Raw genomic sequence first — 16,412 nt, forward strand, 5'->3', positions numbered from 1 at the left:
GAAATACAATGACTTGGGGAGCAAGCACAATATGGCCCAATAAGCTAACAATATGATCCAATAACCCAATTGTTATATAGACATCCACTTGTAATATTCATAACACTCTTTTTATATTGTCCAATATTATTCATATTATAGTGAGATAGCTCTTATTTTAATGAAATTTAACTATTTTTAATGAATTATTTAAATTATAAAAAGAATAAATAATAAATAATTGGAACAACATTGATATGTAGAAAAATCACATCCTGGACAAAACCTATTTAACTTGGATCCGCTACTAATTCTATCATATTAAGCACCTGTTTGAAACATTGTTTCATTCACATTTATCGCGTTCCTAAACAATTTTTACGTGAAAATTTAGACTCTGAAAAAAGTAGCAATGAAGTAGACAGACGTTTAATTGGTTTTTGACGTGAAAACAAACAAGTACAAAGTGGACAAATATGGATTCACGAATGTGTAGAAAAATCACGCAGTTTCACACTACAATCAATCTCAATCGTTGATTTAAAATTGCAAAGTTCAAATTTCAAAATTGATTTTCTATAGTAAAACAATCTTAATCGTCGATTGAAAATCAAATGACTTAAATCTGTTAAAGCATCATTCAAATAACTCCTAAAAAAAATACAGTTTGATTTAACTTATATCAACACTCATATTAATCTAGAATAGTTCCTCAACGTCTCAAGTTCGATGATGTTAATTTAGATAGATTTGATTAACTTCTTCTTAATTAAAAACTTACTTGTATCAAAACGGTCAAATGCTTACACCGAAAAATGTGATGTATGTAAAAACTTTTGTACAAATTTCTGTATGGAGATGAGTATCAAAGAAGTGTTATTAATTCACGTGCAGAGTATGTATCCAAATTCAGACCCCAACGTCATGGGCAGAAAGCTAAGCTAGTCAGTTACGAGTGACGACGACTCACTGAGTCAAACTCGTGGACCCCTCTTCTTCCTCAATCCCAATCCCAAATATCTCCTTCTCTCTCTGAAACTCTCTCTCTCCTCCAAAACCCTACTCTCTCTCCATTTTCAATGCCTCTTCTACCAATTCCTCAATAATTCACCCCCTCTTCTTCAGATTCACCTCCCCCATGGAAACCGACACATGCAAGAGTAAGATTCAGATAAACGGTTACTTCGTTTACACACGCAGAAAGCGTAATCATCACCGCGATTTCGATAACGAAGAACCGAAGAGGCTGAAAATCTATGAAAATGCGGATGCGGTGAAGAACGACGTCGTTAAATGGACTTCGAAACGGCAACGGCGGCCGTCGTTTAAGGTGAAAGTTGATTCAGGTGAAGATGTTTCAGCTGCTGCTAAACTCGCTGCTGAGAGTGTTAAGATTGAGAAGAACGAAACGGTTGGTGAGAAGTGGTTGACTATGAAGGAGCTTTTTGATACTGGTTTTCTTGATGGTGTTCCGGTTGTTTATGTCGGTTGCAAAAAAGAGGTGAAATTTCTTCATTTCATTTTTTTTTAAGTTTTGATTGAAATGTTGATTTTGTACTTATTTACTGAGAAATTTAGTTAGTCATTTGAATATGATATGCTTTAATTGAAGCTCTATAGCACCGACACTTCTAATTGAAGATGCGTCTCACTGTCTGACACATGACAGTGTCCAACAACAACATACGTGATTACATTGAATTATATCATTTTATGATGTCAACATGTCATTGTTCGTGTTGTCGGTGTTTGTGTTTGTGCTTCGTATAATTGAAGTGAATAATATTGTAAATATGATAAAACTAATTTCTATTCATTGCTAATAGATCTTTATATTATGGTAAAGGTTGACAAATGCTTAAGGGCACATGTTAGAAATAAAAAAATAGAGATATTGTTTTGAAAATTGTACAAGTAATTTCTTAAAAGTTTAAAGTTTGTTCAAGACAATATTTCTATATTAATTTCCTTAACATGTGCTATTAGGACACTTGATAGCAAAACCTTCATATTATTATTACCTGATCTAATAGAATATTTGATAGTATTAATTATACTCCTATTTGATTAGATAATTATAATGCTCACCTGTGTAGCACTAGCACTTTAGAGTGAAGGCATGTTTGGTGTCTGATACTATTGGTGCCCGACACTGACACATGTCGTTAAATATGAATTTTTCTAATTTTTAATTTGTTACCAATGTCGACAAGATAGTATGGTATGGATGTTAATGTCTTGGTAAGTGCTTCATAGCTGCGCGCTAAGTTTAATATTGATGTGATGTGATTGTAGGCTATAAATTCGAGACTGGAGGGCGTGATTGCTGGTGGGGGGATATTGTGCTCATGCTGTCTGTGCAATGGACGCAGAGTGAGTTGTCATTGTCATTTTTGTCTTTGGGTTATTATGGTTGTTTAACCATTAGTACCCGCTATCTACCCTAGTGGTTTCGTATTCTTATATTCAAGACAACTCTTTATTTTGTTCCTTCTGCTTGTGTAGATTATCCCCCCCTCCACGTTTGAGATTCATGCCTGTAATATATATAAGAGAGCAACACAGTATATTTGCTTTGAAAATGGGAAGAGTCTTCTTGAGCTATTGGGAGTATGCAGGGCGGCTCCCTCACATTCTATGGAAGCCACCATTCAAAATTTTCTTTGTTTACCGCCTGAAGAGAAGTATTTTACTTGCAGGAGCTGCAGAGGTAAGAGCCTTACTTTTCTTATTTGGAGTCGTTTGTGTTTTTCGTTGTCATGTTTGTCACATGATCATAGTTTTTTTGTTGTAAAACTAAGAACTAAATTTCACAGAACATTTATTTCTTTGTTGACTGTCTTGGACGCTTACTATTATTGTTGTTTTTATCATTATTATTCCCATAGGGGCTTTCCCTGTTTCAACTGTGAAAAGAGTGGGGCTTATATGCCATTCTTGCGTGGAAGCAAGCAAATCTGAAGACAGTCCTATTCGTGGAGTTGGCAAAAGAGTCAGGTATTTATTTATTCTGCCGTTGGGTTTAGTAGGTAACTGTTGAGAGTTTGAGTGTGCGTTTGGAGTTCTAAAGAATTAGCGTATGAAAGGTGACAGTAGAAGAGAACAAACCTATGTACTCAATGTTATTAGGTTTTGGATAATAGTGAGGTGCAATGTCATATTCACTCTCTGTGGTCTGATGTTTTTGCCCTAATTGTGGCTCCCCTAGTTCTTCGGCTCACGTATGCCAAGTATTTAAAGGCGGTGGTTGGTTTGTGTTTTAGGAGGGTGTATTGGATTGAGACTTTAAGGGATTTTAAAAGACTTTTTGTTTATAAAAAAGTCTTGTGGTATTCAATCAAAACTTTTATAAAATATAAATAAATCTTGTGGTATTCAATTAAGACAATCATGATTCTTTTTTCAGCGCAACGAAATCCGTTGGTATTGAATTGAGATTTCTCATTACTTCTAAAATGTCCATTGGTATTCAAAAATATATAGATTTTAATGGATTCTTTTATAGAGTTGATTTTGTGAGACTTCTTAGTTAAAAATATGAACAAAATACTCATTCAACAATCTCACAAAAACTTACTAGACTTTGTGAGACTCTCACAATTATCTTTTTCGTGTTGTCCATTTTCTCATTAACTTCCATGTGCACAGAAAAAAAATCTCGTTTGTTATTTGTTCTGGGTGTAGAAACCTTCCCCTCCTCTATGCAGTTAGAGCTACCTTCATCGGAATAATGTTGGTTCCTACAATTTCATTCTCGTAAAATTTCAGCTATTTGTCCAATTTATTAGTTTTACTTCAAGCCTCTATGTATAAAACCATTTTTATTATTTAACACTTAACGTCGTCAAATTTTGTTATATTATTCGAAAATGAATATAACAGTGTAACACACAGTGTTGAAAAATATAAAAAAAATCTCAACAGAGAATTCTCAACGCAAAAGGATAAAGGAAAATCACAATTGCCTTCTTATATAAATCCTTTGAAATCTTGATAGTCTTTTATAATCTTATAAAATCTTGTGATATAAATCCTTTGAAATCCAAATTACCAATCTTGATAGTCTTTTAAAATCTTAAAAGTCATTAAAATCTTGCATAGTCTTTCAAAATCCACTAGACTTTTTCATGTAAATTTTTTTAAAATCCTAATCCAATAGTGTTCATAATGTTTGTGGAGCCAGATGACTGGAAACTTATGCTCGTTATTGAGAACTCCTTTCATCCACATGATGTGAGTTGAGTTTTTGCAATAATCTGTTAATTATTGCAACAAATTGCTTTTCAAGGATAGAAGCTAGTTGTTTATCCAACTTGTGCAGATGTTTATCTTATATTTTTTTTACAGATATGGCTACTATCTGACATAATCATTACAGGCATTATTATAAAAGAAAATGCAAAAAGTAACTGTTATTGGGAAATAATAGATGAAAATGAATTCCCATTCTAATTGTAAAATGACAGTTTTTAATTTTCTCTTCTTGAATTGACATGGTTTCACAAAACTGCTGGCTTGCTATTTGACTGGTTGCTAATGTATTGAATTAAGTTGTTTTACTAGAACGATTGTTGTAAAATAACTTCTTTTCCTGTCGTTGAAAACATCATTGATTTTCTAAAAACCATGTATTAGCAATGAAAAGTGTTTAAGCCTTTTCCCTTCTTCTGACTTTCTTTTATGTCATGACTGTATTACAATATTTCAGGACTCCTCGACCATATCTGTTCTCTAGTCCATCTAGTATTTCTGAAACGTGTGTGTCATCACAAACTAAGAAACAACAGAAGAAGAGAACAAAGTGGGTTTTATTAACTATTCTATTTATCTTGTATATTATTCAAATTTGTCAAGTTTTTGCATAACCAATTTTTCAAGAGGAGTGCTTACATGTTCTCAACTATGTTATTAAGGTCATCAAAACGGCTCAGCATGTCAAAATCTTCCAAGAAGAGTGCTTCTGTGGCTATTCTTACGCAGAAGAAAAGTTTGTGCAGCATGGAAACAAAGTATGTGGCTTGCATTATTTTTTAGCACCCTTATATAGTTAGGACAACATACCTGTTAAATTGTTTACAGCCATGTCTCTTTTCCCCTCTTTATTGTAATCAGTTGTTATCACTAGGTCATCAAAAGTGTCAGTCAAGTTGAAGATTGCTCCAATTACTTCAAATTCGCAGTGTTCATCTCCACCAAATAAGAGTCAGTTGAGGATCAATAAGAAGTTAGTTCCCTTTCTGCTAATTCATTTGTGTGTGTATATATGTCTCTATTCTCTTTATCACTCTTCCTCAGCGATAGTAATTATTTGTTCACCCAACATGTTCTTCTTAAGGCATCAGCGATTGCATAAATTAATTTTTGACGAAGATGGATTGCCTGATGGAGCTGAAGTAGCTTATTATGCACGTGGACAGGTTGTTTATGTGTGTGTTTTACGTAAAAGTTACTGTGTGTGTATTACTCTGTTAACTGTTCTGTTCTAATTGACAGAAACGGCTTGAGGGTATCAAAAAGAAATCCGGAATACTTTGTCGATGCTGTAACACCGAGGTAGTTATACTTATTACTCTTGTATGTGTATAGGCACACCTCAGGAATTTTTAAGCAGTAGAGATAATGCTTTGAATTTTTAATTGTGCAGATCAGCCCCGCACAGTTTGAGGTTCATGCAGGGTGGGCTTCTCGCAGGAAGCCGTGAGTTTTCTTTTTGTTCCCTATGCCCTGGGGTTGGGGGGGTCATGGCTGTGTTGGAGGAACTGATAATCTTTTTGAATCATTTATTGCTTGTATCTATAAGCTTTCATGACATGAAATGATTTTGAACAGTTATGCATACATCTACACGTCAAATGGGGTGTCTCTCCATGAGTTGGCATTATTCCTCTCAAAAGATCGCAAATGCACTGCCAAATATAATGATCTTGCATGCATTGTTTGTTGGGATGGTGGAAATTTGTTTCTCTGTGATGGATGCCCAAGGGCATTTCATAAAGGTAAGATTTAATTTACAAGATTTGACAGACAGTATCTAGTTTCTATTGTGTGTGAAATCATCCTTTTCCATATTTATTTGTTCTCTGTTAATTGTAAGTTATGTCATCTGTATTGAAACTCAAAGATATATGATATGAGATGCAACAGTTTCTCATTTCTGTATCCCCTAGGTAGCGTATAGGAAAAAGCTCCATGACTGTTTAAGGAAACTGAAGAATGAACTAGACGAAAAGTCTGTTTATCTATTTTTTGCCTTCTTCAACATCTTTTTACCTTCATCGCTGGTTTCCTTATTAGTAGTTATGTGGTCTACTAGGTTTCTTATTTAAATGCATGCAAGTTAGCATAATCTCATTTGTCTGATAAATGATTGATCGGTTATTTTTCTAATGGAATTTGTAATCTGACATGCTTTCTGGCTGTTTGAATATAAACTTTCTATAATAGTGTTAGTAAACCTTTTGCTGGCTAAAGGTATTAAGCTCCAATTTCATATGGAAATAATGAAATTTTTAAGGCTTTGACACCTAAAACTTTATTTCATGATTTACTTAATTGGAAGCAGCAGTTAGGAATAATATTTGCTCTGTATGATAAATTACAATTAGTCATCTTTTAAGTGAGGGGTAACCTTAGCGTAAATGGTAAAGTTGTTGTCATGTGACTGAAAGGTCATGGGTTCAAGTCCTGGAAACAGCCTCTTGTGTCAGAAACAGGGTAAGGCTGCGTACAATACACCAAAAATGGTGGGACCCCTTCCCGGACCTTGCGTATGCGGGAGCTTTAGTGCATTGGGTTGCCCTTTTTTAGTCATCTTCTAAGTGAGCTTAAATGTCTTATGTTTGGAAATGTACAGAATGTGCATCTGTATCAAGTACTCCACGACGTGGTCGGTACTGTCCAATCTGTCAACACATGTTCCTTGGAGAAGGATCTGTGGCTCTCAATCCTGATGCTGTGGCAGCTGGAAGGATTGAAGGAGTTGATCCTATAGAACAGATTGCCAAGAGATGCATTCGCATAGTGAAAGACTTTGAAGCGGAGACTGGTGGATGTGCTTTATGCAGGTGATAATTACATTGCATAGATCACACTTTTACCTCATTAGCCATAATTTTTCCCCTTTATATATTTTAAACGGAAAATTTCGTTCATGTAGGGGTTCTGACTTCAGCAGATCAGGATTTGGTCCACGTACAATAATAATTTGTGATCAGGTAATCATTCTGTTTTTTGTATTATTTTGACAATGTGTAGAAGGCCCCAGGAACATTTATAATTAAGTGCTTGTTTATTGTGAAAATATTTTGCTTTCATTTCTTAAAATGTATTCATTTTAACATGCTATTAAGAAGATGAGAGACATTCTACCTAAAAAAAATATGAAGAGGAGAGACTTTTGAAGCGAGCCATTGTGATGAAGAGACGATAAATTGCTAGATAGGGATGATGCATTTATGGAAATAATGAAAATAGTTATTGTCATTTTCATTGTTTCTGGAACTTTAATATAATTGTTCACTTCAAGAGTCTTTTTTCTCCTTGTTAACAATTATAACTAACATAAATTTTAGGAAATAAAAATAGGAAATGTTCACAAAGTAAACAGACCCAAAGTTTCCTTATTTGAAGAAGGGTATAATCAGATCGACAATGATTTATGGGATTGACTAAGTTATGCTGAACAAACTTCATGCTATTTCCTTAACCCTCTCCCCCTCCTTGTTCATTGCAGTGTGAAAAGGAATATCATGTGGGCTGTTTGAGGGATCATAAAATGGCATATTTGAAGGTATCACTATGTCTTTCTTCATATATGGACACATACATTTGGACACTGATCTCACCTTTGTCCATTGGACATAATTGTATTGCAGGAATTGCCGGAAGGGGACTGGCTTTGTTGCAATGATTGCACAAGAATACATTCTATTTTGGAGAACCTCTTAGTTAGGGAAGCTGAGAAACTCCCTGAATCTCTTTTGGATGTTATAAAGAAAAAGCAAGAGGATAGATGTTTGGAACCCCTTAATGAGATTGATATAAGATGGAGACTTGTTAATGGCAAAGTTGCTTCTCCTGAAACCAGGCCGTTGCTTTTGGAGGCCCTGTCAATATTCAACGTAAGTTCCGCCTGTCCTTATATTTCTTCTTCATTTTCATGATCATAACTTTGTGTAGGGTGGTTGAAAGTTATAATCCTTGTTTGTCCCTCAAAAAATGGTAGAGATGCTTAGTATTTTTTGTTATTGTTGGCGTTCTTTTTCTGAATTGATTCTTCTTCATTGTATGCCTTTGCATGATTGTATCTTTTGATTAACAAACAGTCACTAGAAAGTAAATAAATACAATTTAGGAGAATGTTGAGATGCTTCGCTCAAAATAAATGCATGTTCACACGGTTTTAATTTTATGATTAATATTGTGAAAACTGAATAACATATTTCATGTTATGAATAGTGTACAAGTACTACTCTTTATATAGGCTATTCTAACCAATGGATTAATGGGACGAATATAAATTCTATAAATTACTACTACTAATAATAAAAATACATTATTTACAACACTTCTCCTCAAGCTGGTGAATGAATATCTATCATTCCCAGCTTGGAAACAATCATTTCAAAGCTATTGCTGGTCAGCCCCTTAGGTAGAAGATCAGCAAGGTTGCCTTGGGTTGGAAACAATCCTTTCAAAGCTATTGCTGGTCAGCCCCTTAGTTAGAAGATCAGCAAGGTTGCCTTGGGAAGAGACATATGGAGTGTAAACTAGGCCACTCTCTAACTTTTCTTTGATGGAATGTCTGTCAACTAAATAAAACGAAAAATATTGAAGCTGAGTCAACTTCAATATGTTTCGTTCTATAGCGCTGCACTTGATTATGGGCTATGCTAATAGTAGATTTATTATCACAATAAAGTCTCATTGGTTCATCACATTTTATTCTCAAGTCTTCCAAAATGATCTTCAACCGTAGTAGTTCACCTATCCCTTTTGCCATTGCCCTGGACTCTGCTTCAGCACTAGATATGGATACCATGCTTTTAACTCTTCCAAGTCACAAGATTCCCAGCCAGGAAGGTGCAATATCTTGTACTTGATCTCTCATCCACAATTGACCCTGCATAGTCAGCATAAGTATATGCTTCAAGACCCACACTTCCATTCTGTTTGAACAAAATTCCTCTACATGGTGTTCCTTTCAAATATTGCACAATTCGGAGTGCAACTAGTAAATGCATCTCCTTTGGTAGGTGCATGACTTGGCTGACTTAGCTTACTACAAAGCCAACATCAGGTCTAGTATGTGATAGATATATAAGTTTGCCGACTAACCTTTGATACCTTCCCTTATCAATTGCAGTATCTTAGTCCAGCAGTATCTTAATCTTAAATTCCTTGGCTAAGTGCTGGCCCAGCAGTTGTTGCTCCTCTTCATCATCACCTGTCACTATAATGTCATCCACATACACCAATAACACTTCTACTCCCCATGATTCAGAGTGTTTGATAAATAAAGTATGATCTCCTTGACTTTGTTTGAACCCCAAACCTACCATAACTTTTCACGATAATTCTTTTATCCCATATAATGTCTTTTTTAGCTTACAAACAATGTTTGCAGCAGTTTGTTCGCTATATCCAGGGGACAAAGCATGCGCTGGGATCATGCGGAGTGGACATTTCTTGTGTATTACGCAAAAACTTGTTTAATAATGTTTTAAGAAAATACAATGTATATCTGTGCCATTGTGCATTTCTATTTTTCTTTGGGGGACCCTTTTCGAGTTTTCCACAAGATCACTATTGTTGAACTTTGGTATTTGTTTCAGGAATGCTTTGATCCTATAGTTGACGCAGCTACTGAACGTGACCTTATTCCTTCCATGGTTTATGGGTAAGAAAATCTTATTAGAACATTTGTATGCTTTTCATATTTTTCTTCAATTAATTTTTTCCTTGTTTCAACTGGTTTATCATTCAAATACAGACGGAATTTGCAGACTCAGGATTTTGGAGGAGTGTACTGTGCATTATTAATGGTCAAGTAGGAAGTGATTTCTCTATTTAGCTTTTACTATTCATATTTGATATGTCTCTTATGGTAATGTTCACATTTTATTTAACTGGCCTTGAAGTTCATCTGTGGTATCTGCGGGCATGCTACGGATTTTTGGTACAGATATTGCAGAACTCCCATTAATTGCTACAAGACACAAGAACCGTGGAAAGGTGAGGCCTGTGGACTGTACTGCTAACTTGATTGGCCTTTTCATTGGGTACCAATGTCTCACTGCCCCCAACCACTTTCCCTTAAAATTTTGGTATTTTTTTCGATGGGAATATAAAGTGGTCATGGTAAGGTGGGGTGTGTAAGTGATGTGTACAACATATCTAGTAAGCTACACTGTCTACACATGTTTAATTAGCTAGACCACTGTTTAATACTTCACAAAGTGGGTTGTTTTGACAAGTTCCCTTAGGACGTGTTTAGCGTTGATAGTTTTTAATTCTATGATCTCTACCACCTAATTTTTTTGAACTTAATTTCTGGGTTTCTGCCTTGCCTGCATCATAATTTTTTTTGCTCTTGGTGATGTTTTTGGTTTTGAAATTTTAATAAATTACTCTGTTTTGATATACTGGGATAAACTAGATTACTTTAAGTTTTTGATCATTTATTCCCGTGTTTGGGTAGTGAACTCTTCATCTTTGTAATAATTGACCTGAACAGGGCTACTTCCAAACACTGTTCTCGTGCATTGAAAGGCTGGTGGCCTTCTTGAATGTGAAGAACCTTGTGTTACCAGCTGCTGAAGAAGCAGAATCCATTTGGAAATATAAATTTGGGTTTAGCAGGACGAAACCTGAGCAGGTATATATTTTTGACTATATTTACATTTTACGAGCTAGGTTAATTACATTTTGCCACTTTATTCTAGCATTTAGTTTTACATTTCTATGGCTTGAAATTTATCAAGCTGATCTATTTATTACATTTTCTTCGGTGTTTTGAGAAAATAAACTTCATAGTGTGACATTATCTGAGGTCCAAATTTCCTCTATATAATCCAAATCACTCCAAATCTTTAGTAATGGAGTAAATCCTTTGGTATGCATCCCAACTCTAAAATGACCGAGTATACCGTTGTGCTGCAGCTTACCAACTTTAGAAAGAACTGCCAACAGTTGATGGCATTCAAAGGGACAGTTATGCTTCACAAATCGGTGCCTCGATGTCGGATCATTCATAGTCAGTCATGAGAAATGAGAAATCTGTATAAAAAGGTCACTAATTAAAGGGGGAAAACCCTGAGCTGTGTCTTATTCTTTTCTGGCTCTGCTAAGTTTTTTATTTGAAGCCATTTGTGAAGCTATCATGACATTTGTATAACATTTATGTTGTAGTTCTCTTATTTTTTATTTGAATATTGATCTTGTACATCTACTTTGCGGTGTAATACCGTGCTATTTTTATTTTATATAAATGAGATGTAGGAAGAGTTTACTGGTTATACATTGTGACCACATAAAGACTTGCTTAGGTGTTTGAAAGAGCTCCTGAGTACCTTTCGTTAGTAGTTTGTACAAAATTTGTGAAATAAGCGCTTCCCGAATAAAATACATAAATAAGCTATTTACCAAATGCTTGATTGGAGATCTCATGTTGACCAGTGATATGGTGGCCATAAATGAAGGCAATCTTCTCGCGTTACAATCTGCGAATCACAACAATTTTATATGACCTACACCCTCCGGCCACTAATATAAGCAAAAAACCACTTTTTAGATACATTCAATTAATGATGTATGTAGTCTTTATTATATGTCGCATACATCATTAATTGAATGTATCTAAATAGTTGATTTTTGCTTATATTAGTGACCGGAGGGTGTATGCTATTTATTCATTAAGAAAAAGAAAATCCCGTGATAATTTTGAGAATCATTGAGCAAATGGAGAGAAATCGTAGTTATAAAACAGTTCTTTACTGATCTGAAACTTGGTGCATTGATTTGTTAGACAAAACTTTTTATGCGGTAGTGTATACTTCAAAATGTTCCTTAGAAAGACCATATAAAATAAATAAAATGATATAATCTTTTGCAGCTCATAACTTCAAGAGAAGAAACCAATTATCAAGGATTTAAAATTCAAGAGAACCCAAATCGATATAAAAAATTACAAAAGAATATAAATGCAATAATAAATGAAAGCACGATGTTTGATTTATATTTGTGGTTCATACTATACCACGTTTGTGTGTATATATGTGCACATTGCACATGTGCACTTATTTTAGACAAAGACATAAGTTAAATAATTTAAAATGGTATATTTGTTTGGTCGAGGAGTTCAAGCTGATGGGCAGAAGGTGATTGCATAGTCGGGTCTTGCAAAGCAAGTGAAAATGCTGCTCTTATCGTCGTAAGCATAACTGTAAGCACCGGGGCACTCGTCCTTGAAAATCTTAGAGTAGTCTGTGGGTGGACATTTTTCTTCAGTATTGAAATCTCCACGACAACAATATTTATCTTCCTTTAAAGCCAAACAAGCGCTCTTACAAGCAAACACACTCCCATCAGAACCAATCACCTGGAGCTCTGAAGGACACACAACATTAATGTTCCTAGGACAACTAGCGGTTTTGCAGTCACCACTCCCACCTTGTGGCATTACGGACATGGGCACATTGAACCCATCAACATTGCTCACATCGTAGAAATCTTGTCCCCCGTTGGATGCTATTGTTATTTCTACCAGTGTTGCTGGTGGGATTGCGCCAGCACCGTTGCAACCGACTTGACCGGAGGCACAATCGGCGGTGGCGCAGCTGAACCTTCCGTTGTTGTCGGAGCATCCAGTTCGGCCCCAAAATCTTCCCGACCATGGTGATGGAAGGTCCACCGCAATTGTTGCTCCAGGTCCTAACTCAAAACCCGTTGTCGATAGCTGAGGTTTTTGGTCTCCAGTTAACGTTCCTGGCCATACAGTGTATGCACACCTATTTGTGAATGTCACCTTAGCTCCTCCAACCACTGCATACAAATGAAAAATACGTTCATATTAGAAGAGCAAATGAATTTATTAACCACATGAAGAGAAATAAACTAAGCTAAATGAATTAATGGATTAACTATATGGAAAATTAATGTAGTTGAGTACTGATATATATACCATAGAAGAGGAATGCAAAGCTAAAGCATAAAGCAACACGGTTGCACTTCATTTTGGATATATAGACTTCTCTCTTCGCAGTATTTTTCTCTTTCGATTGTAGTTTGCTGTTTGAAAGTGATTGATGAAGTTTCTCTCTTCTTCTTGACATATATATATAGCCTTCTACATATACAAATTATTGGCTTAATTATAATATTGCTACCCTATTTACATCCGTTCAAGAAATTGGTTTCTAATTTTCAAATCACTGTGGTTTTTTTTTTTTTTTTTTGTCAAAAAAATCACTAAGTTGTTTTGATTATATACATACTATTAATTAAATTATAATATAAAAGAAAAAGAAATTTGAAGTTGAAATTGAAGCTTTAATAGAGTTGTTTTGCACTTTTATGAGTATTGATCATTCAATATCAACAACATAGTCAACATATTTTTTTTTGGAAGGAACATAATCAACATATTGCATTATATAAAACTAGCGAAAAGACGGATACGTTTACTGCGCTAAAATTTGAACACACACACACATTCATATCGTGTTTGTTATATTTTTTTTAATATTTAAATTTATTCTTATCTATTTATTACATATGTTATTTATATTGAAAATTGAGGGCATTTTTGGAAAAGAAAATCCAGCCCAAAAGTGCTGAAAAAAGGTAATTTTCTTTATATATAATATAGATTAACTTTAAAATGTCTAATATTTAATTTTTATATGATATCTATATATTTTTTTTTAGCATATTATCATTACTCCTTCTGTTTTAAAATGAGTGTCATTTTAGCCAGAAAAATTGTTTCGAAATGAATGTCACTTTCGGTTTCCAATGCAATAATAACTTTTTATTTTCAATTGTACCATTCAATTAATATTATATACACTACTTCCAAAGTATTATTTTTTCTTTAATGAAAAACAAATCAATAGTTGATTAGGATAATTTGGTAAAATAACATATCTCTTTCTTTTAATTAAGGCTAAATTATGTTTTTGGTCCCTTAACTATTTAATTAATATCACTTTGGTCCCTTAATTAAAATTTGATTTATTTTGGTATCTTAACTTATCTTCGTTACACATTTTGGTCATTTCCGTTAGTTTTAATTCAAAACCGTTAGGTTTTCTTCATTTTCTTATGGAATTTTTCTCGGATTTTTGTTGTTGAAGGTTGATGGAGATGATATGAAGATGAAGAAGACCTAACGTTTTTTAATTAAAATTAACGGAAAGGACCAAAATGTGCAAGGAGAGAAAGTTAAGATACCAAAATAAATCAAATTTTAATTAAAGGACCAAAACGATACTAATTAAATTGTCAAGGGACCAAAAATGCAATTTAGCCTTTAATTAATGCATTTTTTAATATGTGTGTAAAAACCTTAAACAACACTCATTTTGAAATGGAGGGAGTAATAATTATTCCTATATAAATTAGTTGTTTTATTTTCTTTTTGTCAAAAGTACTTTTCTTGCTGAATTTGACAATAGGTCACAATTTTATGGAGAATGCTAACCATTGTCCTTGGGGCATTGGATAAAGGGATAAAAATAGAAATATAACATTGGAAAATGGTGAAAATTGATAAATTTAACTTTTTAAAAGTTAAAATGTTGTTGAAACCAATGCAAACATCCTACTTTTGGCTTCCTTAACCATTGCCCTCAGGGCAATGGTTAGCAAGACCCTAATTTTATTAATCCCTCCCAATTTAACTAAGATAGTTGACCATTTTACACATATTAAGAAAAGTGTATAAATGAAAGAGAGAGAAAAATGATTTTGAGTGTCTTTGACAAGTATTGGTGCATTCTTCTTTATCATAAATGTAAAGGAGAATATATTGAATTGAGAGTGGTGAAAAGAGTATTAATTAGAGTTATAATTGGAAAAAATAATTAATGTTGTATTCAAAAGTGAAACAGATCAATACTCTTAGACAATTTTTTTTTTTACAAATGACTTAGTTATTATGAGACGGAAAGAGTAATAAAAAAGCATCAGGGGATTAGGCCGAAATCTAATTATTTACAAATATAAAGAAAATAAGGCAAACCTGCTGGATCCCTAACAAAGAGGGATTTCACAAAATTTGGCAAAGAGAGCCACCACAGCCCATGATTGAAATTGATGCCATGCCTGATAGAATTACTATTCCTTTGATTGCGTATTAATTAGATTAGGCATTTGTTGACATTACATTTTTGTTTTTGACAAATGTTGAGAATACATTTATCGTGTTGACAATGTCAACCGATAGAATAACGATTATCATTATTTTTTTCTAAAAATTCCATTAGAGTTTGGTTTGAAAATACAAGTTATTACTTTTGTTTTAACAATAATGGATAATGATCAACATTACAAAATTGTATGACAAGACACACAAGAATGAATAATTTATAAAATGGATATATAATGATGGGCACGATTATTATCTTTAACAAGTGCGTTTGTTCAAGATTAAAAAATGAAAATAATTTAGGATTGTGCGAACAAATGTCCTTAGAACATTAAGTAAATCAAAAGTAATAAATTTGCATTAAATTCAACAACTTTTTTAACTTTTAAAAAGTTAAATTGATCATTTTTCACCATTTTTCATTACAATAGTTTTATTTTTATCCTCTTAATCAATGTCCTAACGACACTCTTTAATATTTTCCAATAATTTATAAGTTGGAAAATGCTAACACATTAAAAAATTAAAATGGAAATTTCATATTGAGAATTGTGTAATCAAGACATTGAAACATTAACAAATATTCTCTCCGTTTCATAATATTTGTCCATTTTTAAGAATAATTTTGTTTCACAATACTTGTCACATTTAAGTTTCAATGCAACATTAATTATTGTCTTGTCAATAATACCCTTGCATATTTATTGCAGAGAGAGAGAGAGAAAAAAAAAATAGAATAAAATAATAAATGGTTAAGGGTATTATAGAAAACACACATATAATTTCCTCAAAAATAACAAAATTTATTTGGTTTCTTGGTTATTGCAATTTCTCCAAAATGGACATGTATTTTGAAACGGAGGGAGTTACTTTTTCTACATCAAAGATATCAATATTTTTTTAATTTTCACTATTAAATAATAAAGGGAAATATTAACTTATGCCCTTAAGGTACATGTTCAAGATTCCACTAATAGAAATTATGTATCGAAAATTATGTTAATTTATTGTTTAAAAATTTTAATATTAATTTTTATCATTTAATATTTATCATTCGTGGCAAGAA

General features: G+C 33.5%; 2 protein-coding genes across 2 annotated transcripts; one reads left to right on the forward strand and one right to left on the reverse strand.

The window, feature by feature from the left end:
* The first annotated feature begins 842 nt into the window (after positions 1–842).
* On the forward strand, positions 843–11,497 carry LOC25483909 (uncharacterized). Its single transcript, XM_013612629.3, has 20 exons — positions 843–1,480; positions 2,275–2,352; positions 2,485–2,689; positions 2,868–2,976; positions 4,688–4,780; positions 4,893–4,988; positions 5,105–5,203; positions 5,315–5,396; positions 5,473–5,532; positions 5,624–5,676; positions 5,809–5,975; positions 6,833–7,043; positions 7,136–7,193; positions 7,712–7,768; positions 7,854–8,099; positions 9,813–9,877; positions 9,971–10,027; positions 10,119–10,212; positions 10,715–10,855; positions 11,140–11,497. Exons 1-20 carry the CDS (start codon positions 1,118–1,120, stop codon positions 11,242–11,244), a joined length of 2,439 nt encoding a protein of 812 aa, XP_013468083.1. The 5' UTR covers positions 843–1,117; the 3' UTR covers positions 11,245–11,497.
* A 682-nt stretch (positions 11,498–12,179) lies between these two features.
* LOC25483910 (thaumatin-like protein 1b) lies at positions 12,180–13,271 on the reverse strand. The gene is made up of 2 exons (XM_013612630.3): positions 13,160–13,271; positions 12,180–13,020 (listed from the first exon to the last, which is right to left on the reverse strand). The coding sequence occupies exons 1-2, from the start codon at positions 13,209–13,211 to the stop codon at positions 12,338–12,340; spliced, it is 735 nt and encodes a 244-aa protein (XP_013468084.1). The 5' UTR covers positions 13,212–13,271; the 3' UTR covers positions 12,180–12,337.
* Positions 13,272–16,412: the final 3,141 nt, after the last annotated feature.

This window comes from Medicago truncatula, chromosome 1 (assembly GCF_003473485.1).
Source record: "Medicago truncatula cultivar Jemalong A17 chromosome 1, MtrunA17r5.0-ANR, whole genome shotgun sequence".
Lineage (NCBI taxonomy): Eukaryota > Viridiplantae > Streptophyta > Magnoliopsida > Fabales > Fabaceae > Medicago > Medicago truncatula.

What these genes read in the sequence shown, in the direction of transcription:
- LOC25483910 (XM_013612630.3), bottom strand. Translation starts at nt 13,211, where the DNA reads ATGAAGTGCAACCGTGTTGCTTTATGCTTTAGCTTTGCATTCCTCTTC. An exon ending in CTTTGCATTCCTCTTCTATG is followed by an intron (nt 13,021 to 13,159) that starts GTATATATATCA and finishes ATTTGTATGCAG; the next exon opens with TGGTTGGAGGAGCTAAGGTG.
- LOC25483909 (XM_013612629.3), top strand. Translation starts at nt 1,118, where the DNA reads ATGGAAACCGACACATGCAAGAGTAAGATTCAGATAAACGGTTACTTC. An exon ending in CAATAATAATTTGTGATCAG is followed by an intron (nt 7,194 to 7,711) that starts GTAATCATTCTG and finishes TGTTCATTGCAG; the next exon opens with TGTGAAAAGGAATATCATGT. An exon ending in GCAGGACGAAACCTGAGCAG is followed by an intron (nt 10,856 to 11,139) that starts GTATATATTTTT and finishes GTTGTGCTGCAG; the next exon opens with CTTACCAACTTTAGAAAGAA.